We start from the raw sequence: 26,177 nt of genomic DNA on the forward strand, positions 1-26,177 counted from the left end.
CCAACTAAGCTTAATTATAAGACTAAATTATCTAGTCCTCAACCCCGTCAGAGACTTGAGAAAGAATAAAAATGAATTACCTGAGTGAACCAGAAGTGACGGTTAGCAGCTTCTGAAATGAGAGAATGACAGAGACAGTTTACTGCCTGAACAGTCACCCAAAACTCTTTATAATCCTGGAGCATTATCTTCAGCCTTCTGGCCCAATATATCTGACAGACATATTTGGTAGGCAGGAACTACTGAAGACTTGCTTACCCTGTCTTGGCAGAGTTTGGCCATCGACTCTAGCTGCATCTAAGCTTTCTCCTTTTTAGGCAGAATTCTGTCTGTTTTAGAAATGAGGGCATTTTGTTCAGGGGCTGGTTTGCAGCATTTGAAGCCAACTCCATAAGGAGGTTCTTTGATGCGCATCATCTTCTTTGAGGTAGGCTGGTTGTTGCCATGAGTTAATCTATCTTGTTGTCAAAGAATCTTTAGAGAAATAAAAACAGCCTTAGATGTCATATTCTGTAGGTCTCTGAAGCTTTTGAAGACCTCATCAAACTATTTTACCTTATATAGCTATATAATCATATCTATCTGTTAGACCTAGGATACATATTCTTGTGATTTAAAAATAGACTAGCAATTGACATGACCATGATTTTCTCAATTACCAATTAGCTTGTATTACTTAATTACCCTAAACAGCCTGCAATACCACTTTCAAGCTATTGGGAGTAAACCTTGTATTACAGTTGAGTTGGATGAGTATAACCCCTCATAATAGTGTGTGTGTGTGTGTGTGCGTGTGCGTGTGTGTGTGTGTTGTGTGTGTGAAGAATAATCTTAAATTTGAATTCTATGCCAATGTATCAAAATTAATCTTATTTGCATCAGTATCCTTTTCAGTTCTTTTGAATGGCAGCTGATAAGAATTCACTTGTATGTGTGACACACTCAAATCCAGAGTGGAAGTTCTGCTAGGGCAGGAAAGAACAGAAAATTCCAATTTAAATACTCATTTGAGAATATTTGACTTTTGGTCATTTTTTGTAACCAAAGGTTAATTCTTGAAAAAATAATTTCCATTAATAACACAAATTCTAACTTTGCCAAATCCTCTTATGTAGTGTACTGGTGTTGGAAGACCGATTTTTGCCATATATCCAATAGATTATATTATCCTTGTGTGTAGACAATGCTTTGCTACGGAAGTTTCAATGATTTATCAGTTATTGGTCTGTGAGGAATTAAATAAGACATGGTCCTATCAAGTATTATATCATGTATCATCAACTTTCAATATGGAAAATATAAAAAATATGAAAAAAATTAAAAAAAAGAAGACATTATAGGAGAGAGTCAATCTAGGTTAAGCACTGACTTTCTCCTTTTTTAGTGCTCTAATAAAATTAGTGTAAAGTAGCAATCTTGTAAAACATGTTAGCCTTTAATAAATAGAAGTTGAAAACAAATTTTTCAAAGAGATACAGAAGAATAAAAGGCAACTCTGCAACAGGCACATATATACAATACAAACAACAAATACTTTCAGCAAAAAAAAAAAAAAAAAAAAAAAAAAGAAAAAAAAAAACCACACGAATGTTCAAAGAGTGAAGAGGAAAATGATGAGATACACTGTCAGAAGGAGAAAAGATGAAAATCAAACTATCCAGCAAGGCAACATATAAAACAAATCAACTGCTATCACAAAATAAAAACTATGCTGAGGATAATGATCATCACAATGATTATAAATGGGCAAGTTTTTTTTAATTTTTTATTTAAGTAATTTATTCAGATTACATCTCAGTTGTTATCCCCTCACTTGTATCTTCCTGTTCCCTGTCCCTCCCTCTTTCATCTTATCCCTCTTTCCTAGAACTGTGACAGAAGGGGACCTCTTCTCCTACTATAAGATCACAGCCTATCAGGTCTGTTCCTGGTAGCCTGCTTACTCTTCTGCTTTGTGTCACCAGATCTCCCCAACAGGGGTAAATGGTCAAATAGGGGCCACCAGCATTCATGTCCAAGAGACTCCCTGCTCTCCACACAATGGCGGATAAATGGGCAAGTCTTAACAATTGAAAAACAGAGGTCACATATTTTAAACTAATTATTTGAGAAATCATATACTGTGTTTGATCATTTTCAATCTAATTTTCCCCTAACTTTTTATTCCCTTTTTATGAATATCAGATAACCTAATTTATATTATTGCAACCTTATGTCTTTCCTACATTCTGTATTTTATATATTGCATGTGTTTAATTTAGATGTAAGACTACAACTATAGTCAAGCATTCAAAAGATTTCATATAGAGAATCTTCAGAAACACTTTATTCTTCAACTCTTTATTTATTTTTGAGATATTGCAATTTGTATTTTGCAAGATATGCTGGCAGGAGAAACTTTAAGTTAAAAGGTTATCCTTTATCATTTTCATTGAAATCTACAGAGTTTATTGTACATGTCTACTACAAAAATGGTTTTGTTTCCTCTTCAAATTCAACAGCAGATTTCTGCTAGGAATATTTCGAGTTTTCTTAGAAGGACAGACTCAAGCAAAAGATGTGTCCGGTGTCTTCTAATCATAGCCAACGAATCTGACACCAAACAATTGACGTCCTTTAGAAATCAACACTAACTCTATCTTCAAAGGAAGAATTGGTTGACATTGCCTGTAGTATGGGAGCTGAAGTCACATCTTCAAACTCAACTGTGGTAACGTGAGGAGTCCTTTCAGATCCAGATAAATCCAGAGCCTTAGCTTAGGAACAAAGTCCAGAACACTATGGAGCAGATTTGGAAATGTTTTCTCCTTTTAAACATTTTTAATATTTAATTTGTTAACTTTACATTCCAACTGTAGCCTCTACCCTCCCCATTGCCTCCCCATCCCACCCTCCCTCCTCTTATGCTCCCTCCCTCATCCTCCCTCCCCAAGTCCTCAGAAGGGGGGACCCCTTCTCCCCTAATATCTGACATCAGCCTATCAAGTCTCATTTGGACTGCCTGTATCTTCTTCTTCTGTGGCCTGTCAAGGGGGAAGTAATCAACAATCGGGCACCAGAGTCCATGTCAGAAGTAGTCCCTAGTCCCCATTTTATGGGACCCACAAGGAGACTGTACTGCCTATAAACTACATCTGAGCTGAGGGTCTAGGATCTCACCATGCATGGTTCTTGGTTGGTGCATCAGTCTCTGCAGCACTCTCTGCTCAGTCCAGATTGGTTGGCTCCATTGTTTCCTTTTAGAATTCCTGTCCCATGCAGATCCTTTTTTCCCCAACTCTCCTGTAAGACTCCTTAAGCTCCACCCTGAAGTTTGGCTGTGAGTCTTACCCCAAGGCCCAGGTATACCACTCCTGGGCATATGCCCAAATGATGGTCCACCATACAAATAGAACATTTGCTCAATTATGTTCATAGCAGCTTTATTCGTAATAGCCAGAATCTGGAAACAACCTAGGATGGATAAAGAAACTGTGCTACATTTACACAATGGGATACTACTCAGCTGTTAGAAACAAGGAAATCTTCAAATTCGCAGGCAAATGGGTGGAACTAGAAACAATCATCCTGAGTGAGGTAACTCACACCTAGAAAGACACGCACAGTATATACACACTTATAAGGAGATATTAGCCATAGAATACAGGATAACCATATTACAATACACAGACCTAAGAAGCTAAACAACAAGGAGGACCTTAGGGAGGAAGCTTAATTCTCACTCAGTAGAGCAAATAGAATAGACACCAGAGGGAGTTGAAGAGAGAGAACAGGAAAGGAGCCTACTATAGAGTCTGAAAGACTCCACCAAGATTTGGAATTTTAAAAGAAGAGATTTTAAGTTTGATGTAAGCAGCAAAGACGTAATAGAAGAAAAGTGTTCAGAGAAAAGATCTAACACAGCAAAGCAATAGCGTGGACTTCACACGAGAAAGTCGACATTATGTGCCTTTCACGTAGATACAATTGTATGATTTCGACATTATGTGCCTTTCACGTAGATACAATTGTATGATTTCGCCTCAGATTTTGCTATGGAAGTTTATTTTCCATTTCCTTTTTCAGTGAATTAGATAATAAGATAGTTTGGTCAAATACTAGGCTTAATTATACCTGATAAGGTAAAAACATATTCCTCCTGGGTTGCAGAAATTATTTTTTTATAAATAAAAATTATGTTCCTGTTCATGAAATAACTAGAAAATATTTTAGAAAGAAAAATATATACTTAAGCATATGCATATTTATGGCTATTTTAATATATTTTATATATCATTATAAAGGGAATACTGTCCATATTCAGGGAACTTCATAGAAAATCTTAATTGACATTGGGGAATACCTTTAATATATATATCCAGGTAGATAGGGGCACCTTTCCCTACAATCAGAATTTTCTGTTTCTTTGTATTCTGTAAGACTAAAATATTTATCCCCTAGCTCTTATTATAAAATTCTGCAAAAAGTCCCATAGATCTTTTAAAAAATGAACTCCAGATAGTTTGCAATTATTAGTTCCTTTAAATTGTTATAATTTAATAAGTAAACGGAGAGAAATATGGTCTTGATGATGACACAAGTCTGGTCCTCTGTATGTGTGCAGACTGTTGTCATCATTTAGTTTGTTGTTTCTTTTTTATTTCCTTAGACTTCTGAAATGCTTTGAAACTTTACAGAAGGTCTTCTTTTCTTCACAGGGTTCAAGTCTGAGTGTGTGTGGGGGGACTGTTTAAAAATTTAAAAAGTCATTGAAATAAGATGGAAATTAAGTCCTTGTCTTATATAGCTCCCCTGTCCCTAATCTGGCAAACTCCCAATGACATGGGCTTGTTCTGAGGGACGGGTTCTGAATCAAGTACTGACTACTGCCAAAACCTTTCCCGTTCTCTGGGAAACTGATCAGCTAAGAACAGGAAGCAATCCATGGAACCAAGGGCCCCTGTTTCTAATGTTAATACAAAATGCATGCTGTGAATGAACAAACTGAAATGTCAAAATAGTATTCCAGAGATTCTTCTGTTGAACAAACAAGACACTATGTGGGGAGGAAGCCAGGGTTCTGGTTTACTTGTTATTCTCTCTTCTACTTTTTAAAAATAGATTGTTTTCATACATATATTCTGGGTACAGTTTCCCCTCTCACAGCTCCTGCCAGATAATCCCCATCTCCCCACTCATCTGAATTCACATGATTTTTGTCTCCCCTTAGAAAACAGAGGTATATAAAAAAATGAAATAAAATAAGATAAAACAGAATCAAACTACCAAATAGGAAAAAAAAAAAACTAAAGAAAAACACAATAAAACACATGATATAGATGCAAAAACATATATATCCATACACACATAAATCCCATAATAATACAAAACTGGATGCAATAATATGTACCCAAAGAACCTATAAAAAAGAATTGATAAAACATTATGAGACTAAGAATTTCCAAAGATGCCACTGAGTTCATTTTGTGGCTATTTACTGTTGGGCATAGGGCCAGCCTTCAAGAGGGAGAAAATACAGAAAGGGACAGACATCTTTCTCATCAATGGAAGCTTCCAGTAACAGGAATGCAATATCCATATAATTTATTCAACACAGAGAAGTTGAGCTTGCATTTATAGAGTTTTCATCCTATGCCCTTTGGACTAGTTCATGGTTCTGGAAGGTACTTGTTAGGCTACTAAAGGGAAGGTAAACATCAACCCAGCTGTAAATCTGTTGATCTTCAATATTGATTGTCCTGCAATATGTGCCACTGCAACAGTAGTATAGGCTTGTGGGAGTAACCAATGAATGTCTGCTTGGATTTAAGGTCTACTCAATGATATGAAAACTAGCCCCAGCACTTCTTGGGTGGTCAATCTAAGGCCTTATAAACCAAGGTCCTAGGGGAAACCCAAACACAACTGTTCTGTCAAGGGAATGTAGCACTAAAATGACTCCTTACAAGTTAATATTATACCTATAAGATCTTGCTCAGTCACCATCAGAGAAGATTCTTCCTATAGGTAGATGGAAATAAATACAGAGATCCACTGCCAGACATTGTGCAGTGAGAGACCTAGGAACACTCAGAGCTAAATGAAATCCCTCCATCAAATACCTCCCCTCAGAGTTCAGGGACCCACCTAGAAGAGAGGCAGAAGGATAGTAAGAGCCAGAGGGAATGAATGAAAGCAAGGAAACAAGGCTTTCTAAACACAGCAAGATCATCTCACATATGAACTCACTCATAGTATGCTTGTGGTCTCCACTGCTAGGCACCAAATGGGATTTTCGCACTGACAGAAGTGGGCACACACATACCCCTATCCTTAACCCAGAAGCTATCCTCAGTTGATAATCACTTGTAAATTAAAAATTAGTTAATTTTCTCCAATGGAGTCTTAATGAAGTAAAGATCACCTTTCTTTTTGGTTATTTTTGGTATTTCTCATTTAAAACCTACATAAAAACAACATCTTTCCCTCACTATTTTAAACTTGTAAGGTGATCTCTTTAGATGCATGAAACTTTATTTTATGGTAATGGATATTTACATTATGATAAAGTCATTGTACATATCTCTGTTAGAAGTTAGGATGGAACATTTAGGCCTGAGTTGCTGGTTGCTGGGGCACTGCACACTGCTCTGCATGCAGCTGGGACAATAGGAGGAACTAGAGTGAAAGGCGTGCTGTAACTGCACAGCCAGCATTAGACGATGGAGAGGTGAATACATGAAGGTAGGACATACACTTTTTGCCTGCAGAACTTTACTGACTTGCTTACTCTAAACTGGGCACCATTCTCAGTCTACACAGGGTATCTGTTTTACGTGACTAAGTGCTGCCTTAGTGAGTTCTGTCTTTGTGTAACTTGTTCTATGTATTTTTCAAGCACTAGAAAGTTTAAGATAAGCTCTATTTGTTTTCTTCAAAATGAATTGTTTTTTTTCCCCTTGCATTCTAAGCTCTCCTTTCTGAGGCCGTACATGAGTTGATCTATGAGAATTCATTTGTGAAAATGTATTCCTGTCATAAGGCATGTACGTCCCTTATGACTACAGAAATAAGAATGATTTGTACTATTATTATACCTCTTTTACAAAAAAAAATATATATTTTCTGAATTAAAAAGAGTGTTTTAAAGACATATCCCACTCTCCATTCAACTGTGGAGAATATTCTGTACTCTGGTACCTCACATTTGACCATGTCCCCTGGAAGGGGAGACCTGGTGGCACTCAGAGGAAGGACAGCAGGTTGCCAAGAAGAGACTTGATACCCTGTGAGCATATACAGGGGGAGGAAATCACCCTCAGGAACAGTCATAGGGGAGGGAAATAATGGGAAAATGGGAGGGAGAGAGGGAATGGGGGGATACAAGCAATGGGATAAACATTGAGATGTAACAAGAATAAATTAATAAAAAAATTAAAAAAGAGTGTTTTAATGTGAAGTCACATCTATCATACAGATGCAAAATGGAAAGCATTAAAATTTTATTTTGTCTCTCATGAGGAAAGAAATGGACAGATGTCATCAGTTCAAAGAAAGTTAAGAAGTCACAAATTCATACAGCTTAAAGAACTTTAGGAGCCTGTGGAGATGGCTTAGTCCACAACGTGTTTCCATAAACAAGCATGAGGACTTAAGTTTAACACTACCTATCACAATTAAGGCTTAAACAAACAAACAAACAGTTTGGCCCAGAGCAGCATCCATGGAATGCCTATGCTGGGGAAGCAAAGCTAGGAGGATCCCTGTGGTGTAATAGCCAGGCCTTCTGGCCAGGCCAGCAGCATCCATGGAATGCCTATGCTGGGGAAGCAAAGCTAGGAGGATCCCTGTGGTGTAATAGCCAGGTCCTCTGGCCAGGCCAGCAGCCCTCTAGCTTCGGTGTGAGAACCTGTCTCAGCAGATTAAAATAGACATCGATTAAAGAAGACTCCAGGTGTTGTCCTCTGAATTCCACATGCGCATGGATGAGTATGTATTCACACACATATTTGTATAACATGAATACACACACACACACACACACACACACACACACACACACACACACATTTGTGGAACTCATTCTACAAACATGTTTAAAGCTGGCTTTTCCAAGAAATAAGAGATGTCAACTAAATGTCTGCAAGTCGAAATTCACTTGCACATCCATAGACAAAAAATATTGTCCATTGCTAAGATATGTACAATATATGGGGGTAGTAAAATACCTCAGAGACAAGCAAAGGCTGTAATCAGACAACTTAGAAGGTCATGGTATAAACAATAAATCATTTGTTTAAGCAGAATCTTCTATATCTGAGTATTTTGAACATTTACCAAACCTTATTAGCTATCATAGCCTGAAAAACATCGAAATCAAACAAAACAATACTGATTGGTCATAACTATAAAATTCTCTTGTTTGTTTCGTTAAACCTGAAAATCAAGTGTAGTTTAAGTAAACTATTTATTACTAAATTAATACACAGTTTACATTAATATGTGGTCATATGTAACCTTCAATTTTCTTTCATCATAAACAGTCAATTTAAGTGGAAATTGAAAATAAACAGTAAACATAAGAAATATGGAGTACACATAACAGTAAAATCTTTGTCTTTTTCCTTACAAACATGAAATGTAGACATTCTTTCAAAACTGTATTTCAGAAGTATTCTGCATCTCACTTGTGAAGATGGATAACCTTAAAGTCAAAGTCTCTATTTCCTTTTCATATGAAGGAAAACATGAAAATGGAAAGCACCAAAGCCATTTTTTTCTGCTACTTACTTGTAGAGTGAACAGAAATTTAACATCACAATTGAGTTTAGAAATTTTGTACATCTTAGGAAGTATTTACGTGGGTATGTTGTACATGTAGCTTAATAACATTATGACAAAAGTGGGAAGAATAAATTTCAGGAAATGAAATAGCAGTCTTCCCTGGTATGAGTTATCTTAATATAAATTTTGTAAATGCAAATCATAGACTTTTTCTGCACGTAAGCCAACACCACATTCAAGAACTTAATCTCTACACAAACCCATATTAGTCTTTTAAATAGAGATACTAATTTTGTCCTATGTACTGGCAAAAACACTCTGTAAATAGTGAAATATCATATTGTTGCCTGGCTTTCATGGCATAGTTTGGCTTTTCAAAAAAGGACAGGAACTTTTCCTTCATATTCAGTTATGTGATTGTTGTTTTTAAAGAAATAGACATCAATATGTAATTTACATGAAGAAACGATTATCATTTCTTCTTCCAATAAACTAGTTACTATTGCAACTTCTTTCAGAAAAATCTTTGCCACGGTGGCAAAATCTTCAGTAGTGGCAGAGATGTTATATCATTAACCAACTGCTTTCTGGTTGGACTGCAGTAATATTCCACAGGAAGGAAAATCTCCCTACTACTGTTAATCTGACCAAAAATCCGTGGTTGTGGAGCTTATAGACCCCAGAAGTACACTACTACTGTTAGTCTGTTAAATGGACACAGTGTCAAACTGCCTTCTAACTCATATTTCTCTGCCCATAATTAGTGCAGCTTTTATATCTCATTAATGATGTCTTTGTGCATTAGATGTTTAATACAGAAACAACCCGTCAAAGTGTAAAGAGTAGGTTTGAGGTGCTCATTCACATATGGAAAACCTGTACAATATCCTGTCTGTCCTAAAGACTCACAGACTATTGAAGTAGAGGAAATGAAAAGATTCTAAGAGCCAAACGTAATCTAGGACCAGACCTACATATTATTTTGCTGATAGGATAAATGAACTCAGTAATCCATAGCAGTTATGCTTACTTATACATGGTTTATATGAAATCAAGCCAGCCAACGTTCTAGCATAGAATGAGAAGAAGTTCCTGACACTCACTCCCTAGCTGAATTTCTATTATCCCTAGAAGACCCAATCTCACAGCAAAGGCCCTGGTCCTCCAATTCCTACAATCTTCCTAGCCCCTCTCCTGAGACATTCCCTGAGCCTTAAGTGTGAAAATGTTTTGTAAATATATCCATTGGGACTGAGCTCCACATATTTTATATTGGTTCACTGTGGTTTTCTGTAGTGGTTTCCATCACCCCATCAATGACCAGCATGCCACAATAAATCTACAGGAACAATAGTGGCACACATACCTTGTTGGTAACCAAAGGCTCTATAATTGGATTTAAGACTTGCTCAACAAGATTAATATTATGTCTTGTACTGAAAACTTAGCTGAATGATCAGTGCTAGTGAAATCTCTGTTATTGGACAATACTCTGCACCCACCAGTTTTCTAAAACACGTTGTGTTTTCAAAGATTAAATTTATTTTTAATTGTGTATGTGTGTGTGTGTGCTTGTGTGTGTGAGTGTGTGTGTGTGTGTGTGTAAGTAGGTAGGTAAGTGAGTAGGTAGCTAAATAGGTAAATAAATAGGTAGGGAGGCAGGGAGGCAGGGAGGCAGGCATGTACAAATGAATTTACTTGCGTGCAAAGGCTAGAAACGGTTGTCTGATCTATTGGAGCTGATGTTACAGTTGGCTGTGAGCCATCTTAGAGATTGCTGGGAATTGCGTCTGGGTCTCTGGGTCCACTCTGCCAAAGCAGCAAGTGGTTTTAACCTTTGAAACATGTCTCTAGTCCCCAAATTATTTTAATTAGATAAAAATTAGAGTATCAAAGTTTCAAATCTACTCTAAATTTAAATACTCATTAAAATATGTGTCACACTCTCCTCTTCCTTCCATTCCAATTCTCATTGACATTCTGATATCCCTGTTCTCTGTAGTCTAAAGTCAACCTCTGAATGCACATTTTCACCCTCTGACATCAAGGAGAAATCAGGATATCACTGGGTAAGGTGAAGAGTTTGCAGATTTTGTATGAAAAGCCATTAATATCAGAATCCAAAAGATTATTCCACATTACCCTTGACTAACTGAAATCTCATTCAAACATTTCGATTTGTTTTAAACAACCTATCTTTTCTTTCAGAGATATTGGAACAGTTTGCTATACTTTCTTGTTCTTTCTCCCAAAAGCCTCTTCTTCACGATGCACATATATGGACAGTTGTACACATGTCTGAAGTTCGGCTTTTGTGATGTTTTTCCAGACACCAAGATTGCTAGTTATGACACTAGATAACCACTTCATTCTTTTGGAAGTGAGTTCTTTGCTATTATGAAAACATTCTTCTCATTCTTATTCTTCAGAGAGAAGAGGATAATGTAAAACTGACTTATTCTGTAGCGTCACATTTTACTTTTTGTTGTGAAAAAGGACTCCTTGACAGGATTAGTAAATGCCAAAATCACTGCGTGGTAGTAATTTCCTTGCCCTTTAATAAAAAGCAAGATCATTTCTTTTATCTCTAGAATAGAATGTTTTCCACCTTGTCTTGAAAGAATATGGAACTTCAAATACTGTTTTTCAACCTCAGGCTTTGCAGGAACATATTTATACATCTTTAGGAATCTTCTTTGAAAATTGTCAATGCTTTCATGACTAATTGTCAAAGGCAACTCAACTATAGAGCTACTTTTTTAAAACTAAAAATATGTCATAAAATTTTCCATCTAATATAACACTCACTGTTTCATTCATAATTGCTCTAATCACTACCATTTTATAATATGCTTTATGTCACATTTCCTGTCAGCAGTATGTATTATCTTTCAATAGTCTGCTTCTACAGGCCTCATCCGGGGAGCATGTGAGGCCAAATCCTTTGTGAAATAATTAATTGAAAATACCAGAGAAGTTGTATTAGTTTTAATTTTTGTTTTGTTTTGTTTTTTTGAGAGAAACATTAGGCATGCAATTATTTAAATTAATTTTAATGCCCCAATTATTAAGGTGTATACACAGGAGACACCGGAAAACACGTTAATAATGTTTATTGCAATTAATTTCAACTGGGAGATGATGTTTGAAAAGTTGAAACTTCAAGGTATAAATGAAAACATCATTATGCTATAATCTAAGTACTTTCAAAGGAGATGAAGTAGATATCATAGCAGTAAGGAAAGGCAGGTGGGCAGATCCTAAAATGAACTTAGCGCTGGTAAGGATATTTTCCCATGGGGAGGGGAAATGTTAAATATAGACAGGCTGAACTACCTGAGAGTTTCTTTAAAACAAGTTAAAATGTTTAAAATATATATTTAACTTAATCTGTGTGGTGTGGTATAATTATTGTGGAGCCAGCATAAATAAGTTTAACTACAAAATCAGAGAGTCTAACCCTTTGCCTATCTGTTTGAAACTCATTATCTTAAAAAAAAAGTTTATTTTATTTTGTCCATTGGTATATCTGTGTGGGAATATGTGCACCTGAGTGTGGATATCTGTGGAGGGTATATTTGAGCTGGAGTAACAGGCTGATAAGAACCAGCACATATGGATGGCAGTAACTAACTTTTAATTATTTACAGGAGAAGCAAGTGCTCTTACTTGTAGGGTCATTTCTCCAGACTTGCCCATGACTTTATGCATATTTGAGTTTATCAATATTGTACTTTATTGTTAGGACAAAAACTAAAGCAATTAATTTAAACTCTATAACTAGTTGGTCGTATATTTTTCTGTTTTCAAATATTAATGTCTTTCTCACAAAAAACAGTAAATATTTTGTCACCTTGGCAGAAATTTTTCAGCATCTTGAGAAAGGTTCATTCATTTTTCCAAGTTTTAAAGTATGCAAAATTAGAAATTAAAAATATTTATTGCATACATTTCTAAATATTAATAAAATTTTTTTCTCAATAAGATTGCTTCAAAAATAACTCAAATTTTTTGTTACAGGAGACAACTGCATGGCCACTGAGTACAGCAAGATGAAAAGTATGCTTTTAGATTTACAAAATCAAAAGTACATTACACAAGAAAATGAGAATCCTAACAGTGATGACATATCTAGGAAGAAGTCGTTGGTGGATCAAATGTTCAAGTATTTTGATGCAGACAGTAATGGACTTGTAGATATTAATGAACTAACTCAGGTATGATCAATCATTAAATAAAATGCCTTTCTTAAATATAAAAAATAGTTTTATATTTGTTAAATATGTATCTATATTTAATAATATATTTAACTTATACTATCAAAAGAATGGAAATGTTAAGTTAAAATTTGACTACATAGCTGATTATGGAGGTATATACAGGGAGATGGTGGGATTAAAATCAGCCTGGGAAATATAGTTTGATCCTGACTCAGAAAGTCAAGGACTTGGGATATCGCTCAGTGTCAATGCTTGGCTTCTATCAACAAACCACAGGGGAAAAGAAAAGAAAAGAAAACAAAAGGGCTTATCTAATTTTTTAGAAACATTTATCTAAGTATTGTACTATTTTATAATTTACAAGAAATACATGATTGTGGTATATTAGGTATCTTAAACAAAACTATAAGCTAAATTGTGGACCTTTTAAGGTTGCTAGTGTTGACAATGATGTACACTGTTGTGGAGTACAGCCCTGAAATTCTTACTGATCAGAAGCTGATTAAAATGTGTCCTCGTCAGTTTTAACGCTGCATATGTGTTCCTGAAACACTTATCTGTAGCTTTATTGCCTTTGTCTGTATACAGGACTCATAGAATAAGATAAAAAGTACTCATTTCTGCCCTCTGAAAGTAGTTTGTTATAATGTATAGCTCAAGTGCAAGATAGAATATATCTCAGCATAGTCTATTTTAGTTTGTAATGTCAGTAAACAGTGATACAGTATCTTTGTAGATACACATATATTTCAACTTGTAAATTTTAGAAAATTATATTGCTCAAGATGTTATCTTGTCTTCCAGGCTATCAAATTGGAATATAGAATTTTTCCTAACATTTCTTTATCTTCCTAGTATCATTCATCATTTATTTTATTGAATATGGTTTCTTCTCTCATACAATAAATCCCAAGCATAGTTTCCCCTTCCTCTACTCCTCCCCGCTGCTCTCCCCATCTCCCATCTACCCCAGGTATACTTCTCCTCAATTTGATCTTCAGAAAAGAGCAGGCATGCAACAGACGACATCCAAACAGGACAAAGCAAGATACAATAAGACAAGGCAAAGGCCCTCATATGGACTGGACTAGACAATCCAATAGGAGGAAAAGAGTTTCAAGGGCAAGCAAGAGTCATAGAACACGAGGAGTCCCACAAAACACCAAGCTAACAGCTTTAACATATGTGCAGAGGACCTGGTGCAGACCCATGAAGACCCCATGCTTGCTACTTCAATCTCTGCAACACCATCTGAGCCTTGCTGAAATCATTTGATGGGCCATGCCCTTCCGCTCTTCTCCATCCTCTCTTCTTTCTTCTTCAATCTTTCTTCTCCTTATTCTATGTAATTCCCTATCTTTCTCCTCCTCTTCTCTTCATTCTTCTCAAATATTCTCCTGTTTCTATGTGGTTATCCAATATCCTAGGGAAGATACCAGCTGAGGAACTTTAATTTAGTCTGTCTTCATAATGTAGATCTCTGATGACAACTGGACAAAGCACTAATCTGAGTGTAGCAGAATATCAGTGGGAGTTGTTTCTCATTTCATTGATTTTTTTTCCAGTTGGTTATACCCTAGGTCTGTAGGAAATCTAGCCTGTAGTTTCTGGCTGTTAAGGCAGTGTATAACATAGACTGCTTCTCAAGGCTTGGATCTCAAGTTAAACCAAATGTCAGCTGGCCACTCCCACAAATTCTGTGCTACTATTGTCCCAGTACATCTTTTAGGCAGGCTACATTGTAGGTGGAGAGTTTTGTGGCTAGATTGGTATTCAGGTTTCTCTTTCCATAGCCTACAGAGTATTTTCTCATGCCAAAGAGACTAGAACACATGATGGAAGGCTCCATGCAGGTGCCGGCTCAACCTCTCTACTGTCAATGAGCTTATGGATGTTTTCTCTGCAATGGGGCCCCACTGCCAGTTTTCAGAGAGTAATCTTCTGTCCTGGTGTCAGCCTGGGTTGTTTATAGAACACCCTCAACCAACTCAATTATCTATAACCTAGTCCCAACACTGGAAGCTTTGCCTGGCTACAAAAGATAGCCAGTTCAGATTCTGTATCCTTTATTAGTAGGAGTCCTTACTAGGGTCACCCAGATAGATTCCAAGAAGTTTCCACTGCACTAGATTTCCACACCAACTCTCCAATGCTCCCCTATTACAGCTGTCTCTCCACATTTTCTCACCTCCCTCCATGACACACACACTTCCCAATCCTGTCTCCAACAGCTCCCAGTTCTCATAGACCATTTCTTCTATGTCCCATTCTCAGGGTGGTCCATACATCCCCCCTAGAGCCTTCCTCTTTATCTAACCTCTCCGTGTCTCTAGATTGTAGCTTGAGTATCATTTCCTAGACAGATAATATCCACTTATAAGTATTCACAGTCTCTTTAGTGCTGTCCCTTTATATACTCCAATAACACATTGTTATATTACATCTTCAATAGTGTACAGTGAAACTGTTAATATCTCGTCTATCAGTAGCAGTTTAGGAAACAACATATTTATATGGGATCCTTGCAAAATATGTAATATTTTTAAAAAAGGGTTTTGTCTATTATTTTGAGGGTTTAGTTGTTTCTTTCATCAATCTATATGTCAACTGTTACAATGTTTAATATTATGACATATTTTTAAATCTTATAAACAGATATTCTATATTAATGATAAAAAGTAATTATATTTTAAGAAGTAAATGGAAATGTTTTAATGATATCTGTTAATTCATAAATCAGTTCCACCAAATAATATACAATATGTGTTTCTAAGATATATACCTAATTACAAATGGTAGTTAATGACTATAACTTCTCGGGGAGATTTTATGAATACAGCCTGCATGTGTTTTTGCCTTTACTGCCTGTAGTGAAGATATACTCCAGAGTTTCTCTGGTACATTTTAAAGTGAATCAGCAGATAAGCCTTGTCTTGTAGACAGAAAATTCATAATAAAAGCAGTAATTAGAGATGACAAGATTGCAGTTAACAACTTGAAAGCATCACAGTTAAGAACTTGTTAGCAGGAAGAAAAATGTTAGCTAAAATGAACTGACTGGTTGTAGAGATAAACATTCAAATCCCACTTCTTTGTTATCGCCTAACACAAATGAAAATAAATACGTATATGATATGTGGAATATGTCCAAAAACGCAAATTTAATGTAAAGTCTTAAGCATTTAATGGAATAATATTGCATGAAAATAGTAAAAAATTTAGGCCACTAGAAATAGTTTTTCATTGAATTTGAAGGTCTAGAGGGGTTTAAAAGGCAATATTAAACAGAAAATGCAATAAGTATTAAGACAGGATATTCCTTTCCCAAGATCAAAAGAGAATATTTTGTTTGCAAAGGAATTGGAGCCTAACGCAAAGCAAAAAAATTCTCTCTCTCTCTCTCTCTCTCTCTCTCTCTCTCTCTCTCTCTCTCTCTCTCTCTCTCTCTCTCTTTCTCTCTCTCTCTCTCTTTCACAATCACAAGTTGGCAATGAGAAACTTTGATTACATGGCTACTTATTTGTTATGTAACATTTGTCAAGTCATATGCTCAATTTCTCATGCTATCTATGAAATAGTAATGTCAATAGTAATTACTACTTAAATTTGATGTAACACCTGTTGTGATTGAGTAATACACACTTCATATAAACATGAAAAGTACACAGGTAGCATGGTGTTGGATGTAACACATTCAAATAAGACTTTCATGAGGGCACAGTGGGATGGTAGTAGAGCCAAAGGATGTCTTTGCTTGAGGTAGTGAATGTGTAATATTTCCATTATCCTTAACCTTAGCATCTTTCATTAGTGGTGGGTAAAACAATCAAATACTAATTGAAACTATGATAACTCAACCTATTTGCATAGCTTCAAACATGCAAAACCTTTTCAGTGAAGGTTGAGTATTATAGAATTATAGTATTAGAGAAAGAAATGCTGTTGTTATTCTAATAATTAAAAAATAAGTGAGAGAATGATATCTATTCTATCCATCTCTGAAGGATCTCATCTATCCATCCTATATAGTTATCATGTTATTAAACCCAAGGGTTCTGTGCAGAGACACATAAATATTTTCTCCTGCAAACACTGAGATCTAGGTTTCCCAGATAGACTACTTAGTGGTCATATCTTTACAGGTGGATTTTAAACTGAACCAAGTATAAGGTTATTAACACATATTTTATTTTGGGATGATGATATACATTACACTAATGTAGTACATGCAATATGAAAGTTTTAAACATTTATGTACATGCAATTTTCTCTATAAATTAAGTTACATTTGATCAAAATACAATTTAAACGTATAAAATTCTAAAAAAAATTTTAAAATAGTATATTAAAATTTAAGTAAATTATTAAATTTAAAATAGTATATTAAAAAATGAAATTACTGCTTTAAAAACTGACACTTATTTTATAGAACAGTGCATTTTAGTTCACTATATTCATTGTTTAACTATTACATACGTGTGTATATATTCAGTTATCATTACCATAATCCAGATGCTATTTCCACCTTTTTACTTCTGTTTTAGTCTGACAGAAATAAATATTCAGTTATAAAATGCACTGTAGATTCCTGAGTGATAGGATAGAGCCAGACCTTTCCCACATAGTCTCTTCCATAACTGTTTACAGTGCACAGTGGGATTGAATCTGAAACACAATTAGATGACTAATGCCTGTAACTGTTACATTAAAAAATTAAGATAAGATTCTAGGTACTTGTATATTTTTGTCATGAAAAAGACAGGCCTCACAGAAAGGTTCTGTGGTGAAGATCAGCATGCTGAAAGTTAGTCAAGAAGGGGCTTTTGGACCAACAACTGGAGGAGAGTAAAAGCAACTGGACCAGGATGAAACTGACCTGTGATTCAGTGACAGCAACTGGCTCTCCAAGTCAAAGGCATCCTGGGAGCCAAAATATTCTTTCAAAATATCTTAAGTTAAGATTCAAGGCAGTTTCTCTCTTGCCTGTGGATTAGTTTTTGGATATGGACACTCACAGAAAAGGAGTGGTGCCATTCTGAAAGGCACTCAGCTATGAGCTCTCAGTAACCAATCATCCACAGTATCATATAGAGTACCATGACATTAAATGTGGATCTGTGCAGTCCAGTCCAAATTCATTTCAGGAACACTAAAGAAGTTTCCTGTGAGGAGTAGTATTTTGTTATAAACAGGGCAATGAGGAATGTACTGTTCATAAAATAAGAGATTACTAAGGACAAGAATAGATTGTCTTGGCTTAGCTGGTCTTGACTTAGACAGATGGTGTTTGAAGTTTAGTTGTGTGGATACTTCGGATAGACTTATTTGTGATATGGGGTAGTTTATGTGACTCCAGGTTGGCTGAGATGTGTACCTCTGATCTCAGAAGCAATGTCTCTGTGATACTGAAAGGATACTGCAGGTAGGCAGAATGGTCAAATTACCCCTTATGTCACTGACACAATAATGAATTACAGTTGGATGTTGGTAAATGGTTATCATGACTCCTCATAGCTTAAACAGTCAAGATACAATTTGCCCAATTATCAGCTAGATATATCTATTTTTCTGGCTTTTGCATTTTTTATAATTCAAAATAACATAATTCTACATTTTCATCTCCTTGTAAATTTACATAGTTAAATATATTACATTTCATAATTTCTAACATCTAAGTTTCCTACATACTCAGTTGAAAAGTATGAAATAAATGACATCTAAAGACGATGCTTGCCATAATCTTTCCTGAAGTGGCTTGCCTGTCAATAGACAAAACTAGTGACATTTCTGACCTATGTCTTCGGCCATGTTTGTAGACATTTGGAGTGGACTGACATCTTCATATCTGTTTTCCTTGAGAAAGAATCAGTCCTGGCACACTTGAAACTCAAGTGTTTCAGTATCCCCAAATGATAAAGAGCAAGATGTTTAGTTTTAACAGGAACAGAATAGAGCTCACCTCACAGATGTCTGTCAAATACTACATGATGGAGGTCAGATTTCTAGTTAAATTATTTTGCTTTTTTACTTTCGAAAGCTCAACCTTGGCTGAAAATGGGTAGACTGATGTGTTATTTGCTCAATTTAGTCAGATTCAGTATATTCTCATATTAGCACTGTGTTGTCTGACTCTCATTCCAAGTGATTAGTCTTACTTTGCCTGTAAGCAATCATGTGCTCATTTGCTTTAGATCTATGCTGGAGACGTGTGAGGTCATCAGCTTCCTCCCTCTCCCCAAATATAAACAAATATAGCCCACTGAGTTTCTTTCGTCTATTAAATTTTCTTCTCTAACACTAAACTTTCAACATTGTCTTTCTGTATTTTCAAGAAACGTGGCTTTGGTAATACCTGCTCCTAAGAATATTGTCTTTGAAGTATTATTTTTCTAATTGGATTAACTTCCAAGTGTATGTGTGTTTATATGTGTGTCCCTTTGCTCACTGCAAAATCTTAACAAATACATAATTTTAAAATGTGGTTACAAGCTAGACCTAATAAACTGCTATTTCACTTAAGTGTCATTGGAGAAAAGACAAAGAGTATCATTTCCAATGAAATGCAACATTGATTCTGAAAATGAGAACAGTAGGAATGCTGAAGAAACAGGTATAGATAGAACAAGGAATCAGGGTTTAAATACATGACTGAATTGTGAGAAAATAGTCATGCATTTGAATTTCCTGAGACTCAAAAGTGACTTCATGTATTATATATCAACCAAATATCTATCTTCTATTCATCTTTCCATTTTCTGTCTGGAGAAGGTTAGTTTGGGAGGAAGAAATAATCTAACATTCCAAGTTATCATCTTTTGCCTTTTCTACTACATTAGAATGGATGTAAGATATAAGTATCTTCCAATACGTTTTTAGGGGACAGGAAGTTTTTCTTCCTCTTCTTTCTCTTTCTCCCTCTTTTTCCCTTGTAATTTATTTTCTGTATGTTTTCTTTGTGTTGTTATCACAATATCAGACACTGGCCCTACATTTATAGTCACTTTCTCATGTACCAAGTTACAGGATTATAGTGTAAATCGGTATACACAACTCAAGAGATACCAAGATTTTGCAAAAAAAAAAAAAAATGAAGAGAAATAATTCTGTTTAGAGAACTTGATTTCCTTAGACCAAAATGTTAGTTAGGCTAGGAAGGGAAGAAACAGGCATTGAGTCAAACTGGGAGAATGGGACATGAGAGTGTCACATAAGGAGGGACTAGAGTGACCACATACGTCCTTAGATTTTCAATTTTCCATATAGGTAAACCAGCCAAAACCAGGATTTCTATTTATTTATTTACTTTTAATACATTTTATTAATTTATTCCTATTACATCAATGGTTATCCCATCCTTTGTATCCTCCCATTCCTCCTTCTATCCCATTTTCCCCTTACTGCCCTCCCCTATGACTGTGACTGAGGGGGACCTCCTCCCCCTGTATATGCTCATAGGGTATCAAGTCTCTTCTTGGTAGCCTGCTATCCTTCCTCTGAGTGCCACCAGGCATCCCTATCCAGGGGACCTGGTCAAATATGGGGCACCAGAGTTCATGTGAAAGTCAGACTCTAGTCTTCACTCAACTGTGAAGAATGTCCTGTCCGTTGGCTAGATCTGGGTAGGGGTTTGAAGTTTACTGCATGTACTGTCCTTGGCTGGTGCCATAATTTGAGCAGGACTCCTGGGCCAAGATCCGCCTGTCATAATGTTCTTCTTGAGGATTTGTAGGGCCCTCTGGATCCTTCTATTTTCCCATTCTCCCATGCTTCTCTCCCCTAGAGTCCCAATAGGATGTCCTTCCCTCTGTCCCACTTTCCTGATAAGTGAAGATTTTTATAGGACATGCCCCTTGGGCTAGTGTCCAGATATAAGTGAGTATATACCATTTTATTCTTTCTACTTCTGGGTTAACTCACTCATTATGGTCATTTCTAGTTCAAACCATTTGTCCACAAATTTCGGGAATCCCCTGTTTTTAATAGCTGAGTAGTATTCCATAGTGTAAATGTACCACAGTGTCTTTATCCACTCTTCTACTGAGGGACACTTAGGCTGTTTCCATGTTCTGGCTATTATGAATAAGGCTGCTATGAACATGGCTGAGCAAATTTTCTTGTTGTGTGCTAGAGCATCTTCTGGGTATATTCCAAGGAGTGGAATAGCTGGGCCTTGAGTAAGCCCTATTCCCAGTTTTCTAAGAAAGCACCAGATAGATTTCCAAAGTGGCTGAACTAGTTTGCATTCCTACCAGCAATGAAGGAGTATTCCTCTCCTCCTCGCCAGCATGTGGTGTCACTTGAATTTTTGATCTTAGCCATTCTGATGGGTGTAAGATGGAATCTCAGAGCTGTTTTGATTTGCATTTCCCTGATGACTAAGGAGCTTGAGCATTTCTTTAAGTGTTTCTCAGCCTTTTGATATTCCTCTGTTGAGAATCTTCTGTTCAGTACAAGCTCCATTTCTCAATGGGTTTATTTAGTTTGGTGGTGTTTAATTTTTTGAGTTCTTTATATATTTTGGATATTAGACCTTTGTCAGATGTAGGGTTGGTGATGATCTTTTCCCAGTCTGTAGGCTGTCTCTTTGTTTTGTTGACAGTGTCTCCTGCCTTACAGAAACTTCTCAGCCTAGTGAGGTCCCATTTATTAATTGTTGACCTTAAGCCCTGGCTGTTGGTGTTCTGTTCAGGAAGTTGTCTCCTGTGCCAATGTGTCCCAGGCTCTTCCTCACTTTTTCTTCTAACTGATTTAGTGCGTCTAATTTTATGTTGAGGTCTTTGATCCACTTGGACTTGAGTTTTGTGCATGGTGACAAATATGGGTCCAATTGTATTTTTTTTTTCACATGTAGACATCCAGTTAGACCAGCACCATTTGTTGAAGATGCTATCCTTTTTCCATTGAATAGACTTGGCTTCTTTGTCAAAAATCAAGTGACCATTGTGTGGGGATTCACATCTGGGTCTTCAATTCGATTCCACTGATCAACCAGCCTATTGCTCTGCCAGTACCATGCTGTTTTAATTACTGTTGCTTTATAGTACAGCTTGAGATCAGGTATGGAGATTCCTCCAGAGAATCTTTTATTGTACAAGATTGTTTTAGTTATTCTGGGATTTTTGTTTTTCCATCTGAAGTTGAGAATTGAACATTCAATTTCTTTAAAACATTGTGTAGGTATTTTGATAGGGATTGCATTGAATCTGTAAATTGCTTTTGGTAAGGTGGCCATTTTCACTATGTTAAATCTCCTGATCCATGAGCAAGGAAGATCATTCCGTCTTCTCATGTCATCTTCAACCTCTTTCTTCAGAGTTTTGAAATTTTTTTCAAACAAGTTTTTCATTTGCTTGGTTAGAGTAACTCCTAAATATTTTATATTGCTTGTGGCTAATGTGAAGGGTGTAGTTTTCCTAATTTCTTCCTCTACATGATTATCATTTGTATATAGGAAGGCTTGACTTTTTTGAGTTCAGTTTGTATCCAGCCAATTTGTTGAAGGTGTTTATCAGCTGTAGTAGTTCTCTGGTGGAATTTTGGGGGTCACTTATGTACACAATCATATCATCTGCAAATAGGGATAATTTGACTTTCTCCTTTCCCATTTGGATCCCTTTAATCTCCTTTTGTTGTCTTATTGCTCTGGCTAGATCTTCCAGTACAATATTGAAGAGATATGGAGAGCAGCCTTGCCTTGTTCCTGATTTTAGAGGAATTTCCTTGAATATCTCACCATTTAATTTGATTTTGGCTATTGGCTTGCTGTATATAGCCTTGATTATGTTGAGGTATGTGCCTTGTATCCCTGATCTCTCCAAAAATTTAAACACAAGTGGGTTAAAACTAGGATTTTTAATCTTTACAAAATTAATTCAGTATGAGACAGTATAAAACAGGTTTGGAGTTTATTTACAGAGGTTTTAACATAAAGTTGACACTCAGAATAAAGACACTATGAAATTCTAAGATGTATTTCTGTGTAATACAGGCTTCTCAAAGGACAATGCCACTTCATTTTCTTTGCAATAGTCACAGACTCAATTCTAGTAGGTTTGGAGACTTTTATCTGCCAAGGTTTACCAAAGAGTACTATGATGTACACATGACAGAATTATAATTGATAAGGTCAAATTAGACACGAAAGAAATTAGGCTCTCTTCATTGCAATCAAACTTAATGTATTTTTTTGAGAATCCTAGGAAATATCCAGGAGAAAAGTGAGACCTCATAAAAACATCACATAGGCTTAGGCCTTACACATAGCTCATTGCTATTTTAGCATGCTATTTGTATGTAAAGGAATATTAATGCTACATTAGTAGCATTCCCTGACATTACTGGTAATTTTACTGGGATTCTTGCTTCTCAGCTGGTCAGAGGCTTTAACTTGACTGGGAGAGAAAGAGGTCCTGTTCCATCCTGTGTCCTTGAAACCTATCCTGTCTTTCAAATAGGCCTCAGGGGGACAGAAAGTGAGTGTCCACCTTATGCTCTATAGAAATATAATCAATGCCTACACAGTGATCTGTAGGGTGGCACTTCCTCATCTGAGGGAACACATTCTAAGACTCCAACTCAGAGCATAAAGCATCTAATATATTCTAAACTTTATGTGTACAGATATCAGGTATATGCATACTTTTTAATGTAATTTATCAGGTTGTCACAGTTAAAAATGGCACAAACAAATAATAAAATAGAATAATTAATAAAACACACAGTAAGAAACTGGGTAGCATTGTGAAATTTTCCATTAAACACACACAGACACACAGACACACACAGACACACACACACATGCTCATACTTGGGCAGAGGTAATATTGACCGTGGCTAAATAAAATAATGGAAGCAAAACATTAGGTAAGTAAGTACTAAGATATATTCGGGCTGGAGACATGGCTCAGAGGTTAAGAGCACTTGTTATTCTTCCAAAGGTTCTGAGTTTAATCCCCAGCAACCACATGGTAGCTCACAACCATCTATAATGAGATCTAGTACCCTCTTTCTGACCTGTAGTTGTTACATGCAGGAGAACATTGTATACATAATCAATAAATAAATATTTTTAAAAACAAGCTAAACTAAAATAAAAAAAGATATATCTATTTTGGTCAAATGAAATGAGAGAGCCAGTTTGTTAGGATGCTAACATGATTAGTATTGATTATCAACTAGACAGGATCTGAAAATACCTGGGAGATAAGCCACAAAGTAGGCTTATGACAGGCTATTTAAATTAAGTCTGTCTCTCAGGGACCATCTTGTTTAGGATGACTGATAATAAAAGACCCAGCCTAAATGATGGGTGCACCCTTCACTGGACTACTTAAAAAGAAGACAGCTGAACAAGAACACCTCTCTGTCTCTGTCTCTGTCTCTGTCTCTGTCTGTCTCTGTCTCTGTCTCTGTCTCTGTCTGTCTGTCTGTCTCTGTCTGTCTGTCTCTCTCTGTGTCTTTCTTCTCTCCTTGTGCTATATCTTTGTATGTGCTCATGTTTACATGAGTGTGAACAAGAATATAGGTCCAGTGATTTCCTTGACTATTCTTCAGTTTGTTTATGGCAAATCTCTTACTCAACTCAGAACTCATCCATCCGTTTAATCTAGGCAGTTTCCCTTTGTGGATCTTGTCTCTCCTTTCTTAGGCTGGGATTAGAGGTAGTCCAGGCCTGCTCAACATTTATGTGGGTGACAGTGTGCCAGCACATGAATTCTCATCCTCACACTTGCACAACCAAGTCCTTTGTCCTCTAGGTCATGTCCACAGCATCTTATCTCTCTCTTTCTCTTGACTATGGACATAATATAACAAGCTGCTTCAAACTGCAGCTACCTTGACTTCCAAAATAAGCCTTTCTTTCCTTTAGATTGGTTTTGTCTGAGTAAATTTTTTTACGACAGAAAAAAAGAGCAGAATGGTATATTTTGTACTTGCAGGAAATCTGTGACATTTGGAGTAAAATGGTTACTATTATTTGGAAACATTTAGGCTTCCCCTACATAGTAGAATAACTCCAATGGTTTGTTGGCAAGTGGGACACAGAGATACATCAGATGATAAGAGCCCTTGCTTCTTTTGCAGAGGACCCGGGGTAGATACACAGCACTGACATTTGGTAGATCACAACTACCGGTTAACTCTATTTTAACAAAGTCTAATGTCTTCATTAGCCCCTTTAGTCAACTGCGTGCATGTGGTACACATGAATTTAGTACATGCATGCCAGAGAAAAATGATAAAATAAATCTTTAAAAATAGAGAAAGGAAGGTCTGAGACTTCCTCATAGAATCCCCCCCATGATGCTGAGTTTAAATAAACAGCAGTAGTGAGTACATTTGTTTAAGTTTTTCTCCACTTAGATTCTGTTTTCTTTATAAGCCATTCACATTAAAAATGCATATTAAAATAAAATATTTTTGTATGAGCACATATACCAACACTTTATTAAAATTATACAAATAACTACTCTCTAGAACATTCTGCTATACAAATTTGATTTACAATGCCATTTGCTCAATGAAAACCACATGTGAATACATTTTACAAAATTAAATAAAAAGTAAAACTAAATAAGAGGAGTTTTTCCCAGATAACAAGGTAGGCATGGTAATGATAATTTTGCAATATTTGCATTAACAAGTGCTTGTCTTTAAATAATTAAAATATTTACATAGGGACCATTAAAGCTTATTTTGACTTGGTGAAAGCCTTTATATTTCTTTCTCTTTTTGTTAATTCTGAGGCACTCAGCATACTTATTTACCATGAGATTAGTTAGGATTGTTTTGTCTTATGGACAAAAGCTATTTATGTTGGAATTAAATAGATGCAAACACACTAGTACTTCTGTGAAAACAGAAAGGTAAGTGAAGGTCCCTGGGTATTTTATGAAGATTAATCTCATTTAATACAGAAGCATAAAAAGTACAAATAAATTTATCCATATCACCTTTTAATGAATTGGTAAATATTTTCATAACAAAAGAGCATATTCCTACCATTTATATAAAACAGTTAAGTAAAATCCAGGAGTTTGCTTTATACCACCATCGTCCATTTCATCTGATAGATACTAGAGGTAATGGAAACTCATTCAGTGATAAGGATTTCAGAATAATTGTAGCAAAAACAGTGAGCATATAACAGAGAAAGATAAAGCCCTCAGCTTGTGTGTGTGTGTGTGCAAGTGT

At 36.0% G+C, this 26,177-nt stretch overlaps 1 protein-coding gene across 1 annotated transcript in view; it reads left to right on the forward strand.

The window, feature by feature from the left end:
* The window catches only part of Fstl5 (follistatin like 5), a 483,380-nt gene that overhangs the window by 174,600 nt on the left and 282,603 nt on the right, over window positions 1-26,177 (forward strand). The window contains exon 4 of the mRNA XM_051156911.1: window positions 12,784-12,980. Within this exon, the coding sequence (XP_051012868.1) occupies window positions 12,784-12,980 (197 nt within the window). The remainder of the gene's footprint in view (window positions 1-12,783; window positions 12,981-26,177) is intronic.

The sequence above is a fragment of the Acomys russatus genome, chromosome 15 (assembly GCF_903995435.1).
Source record: "Acomys russatus chromosome 15, mAcoRus1.1, whole genome shotgun sequence".
NCBI lineage: Eukaryota > Metazoa > Chordata > Mammalia > Rodentia > Muridae > Acomys > Acomys russatus.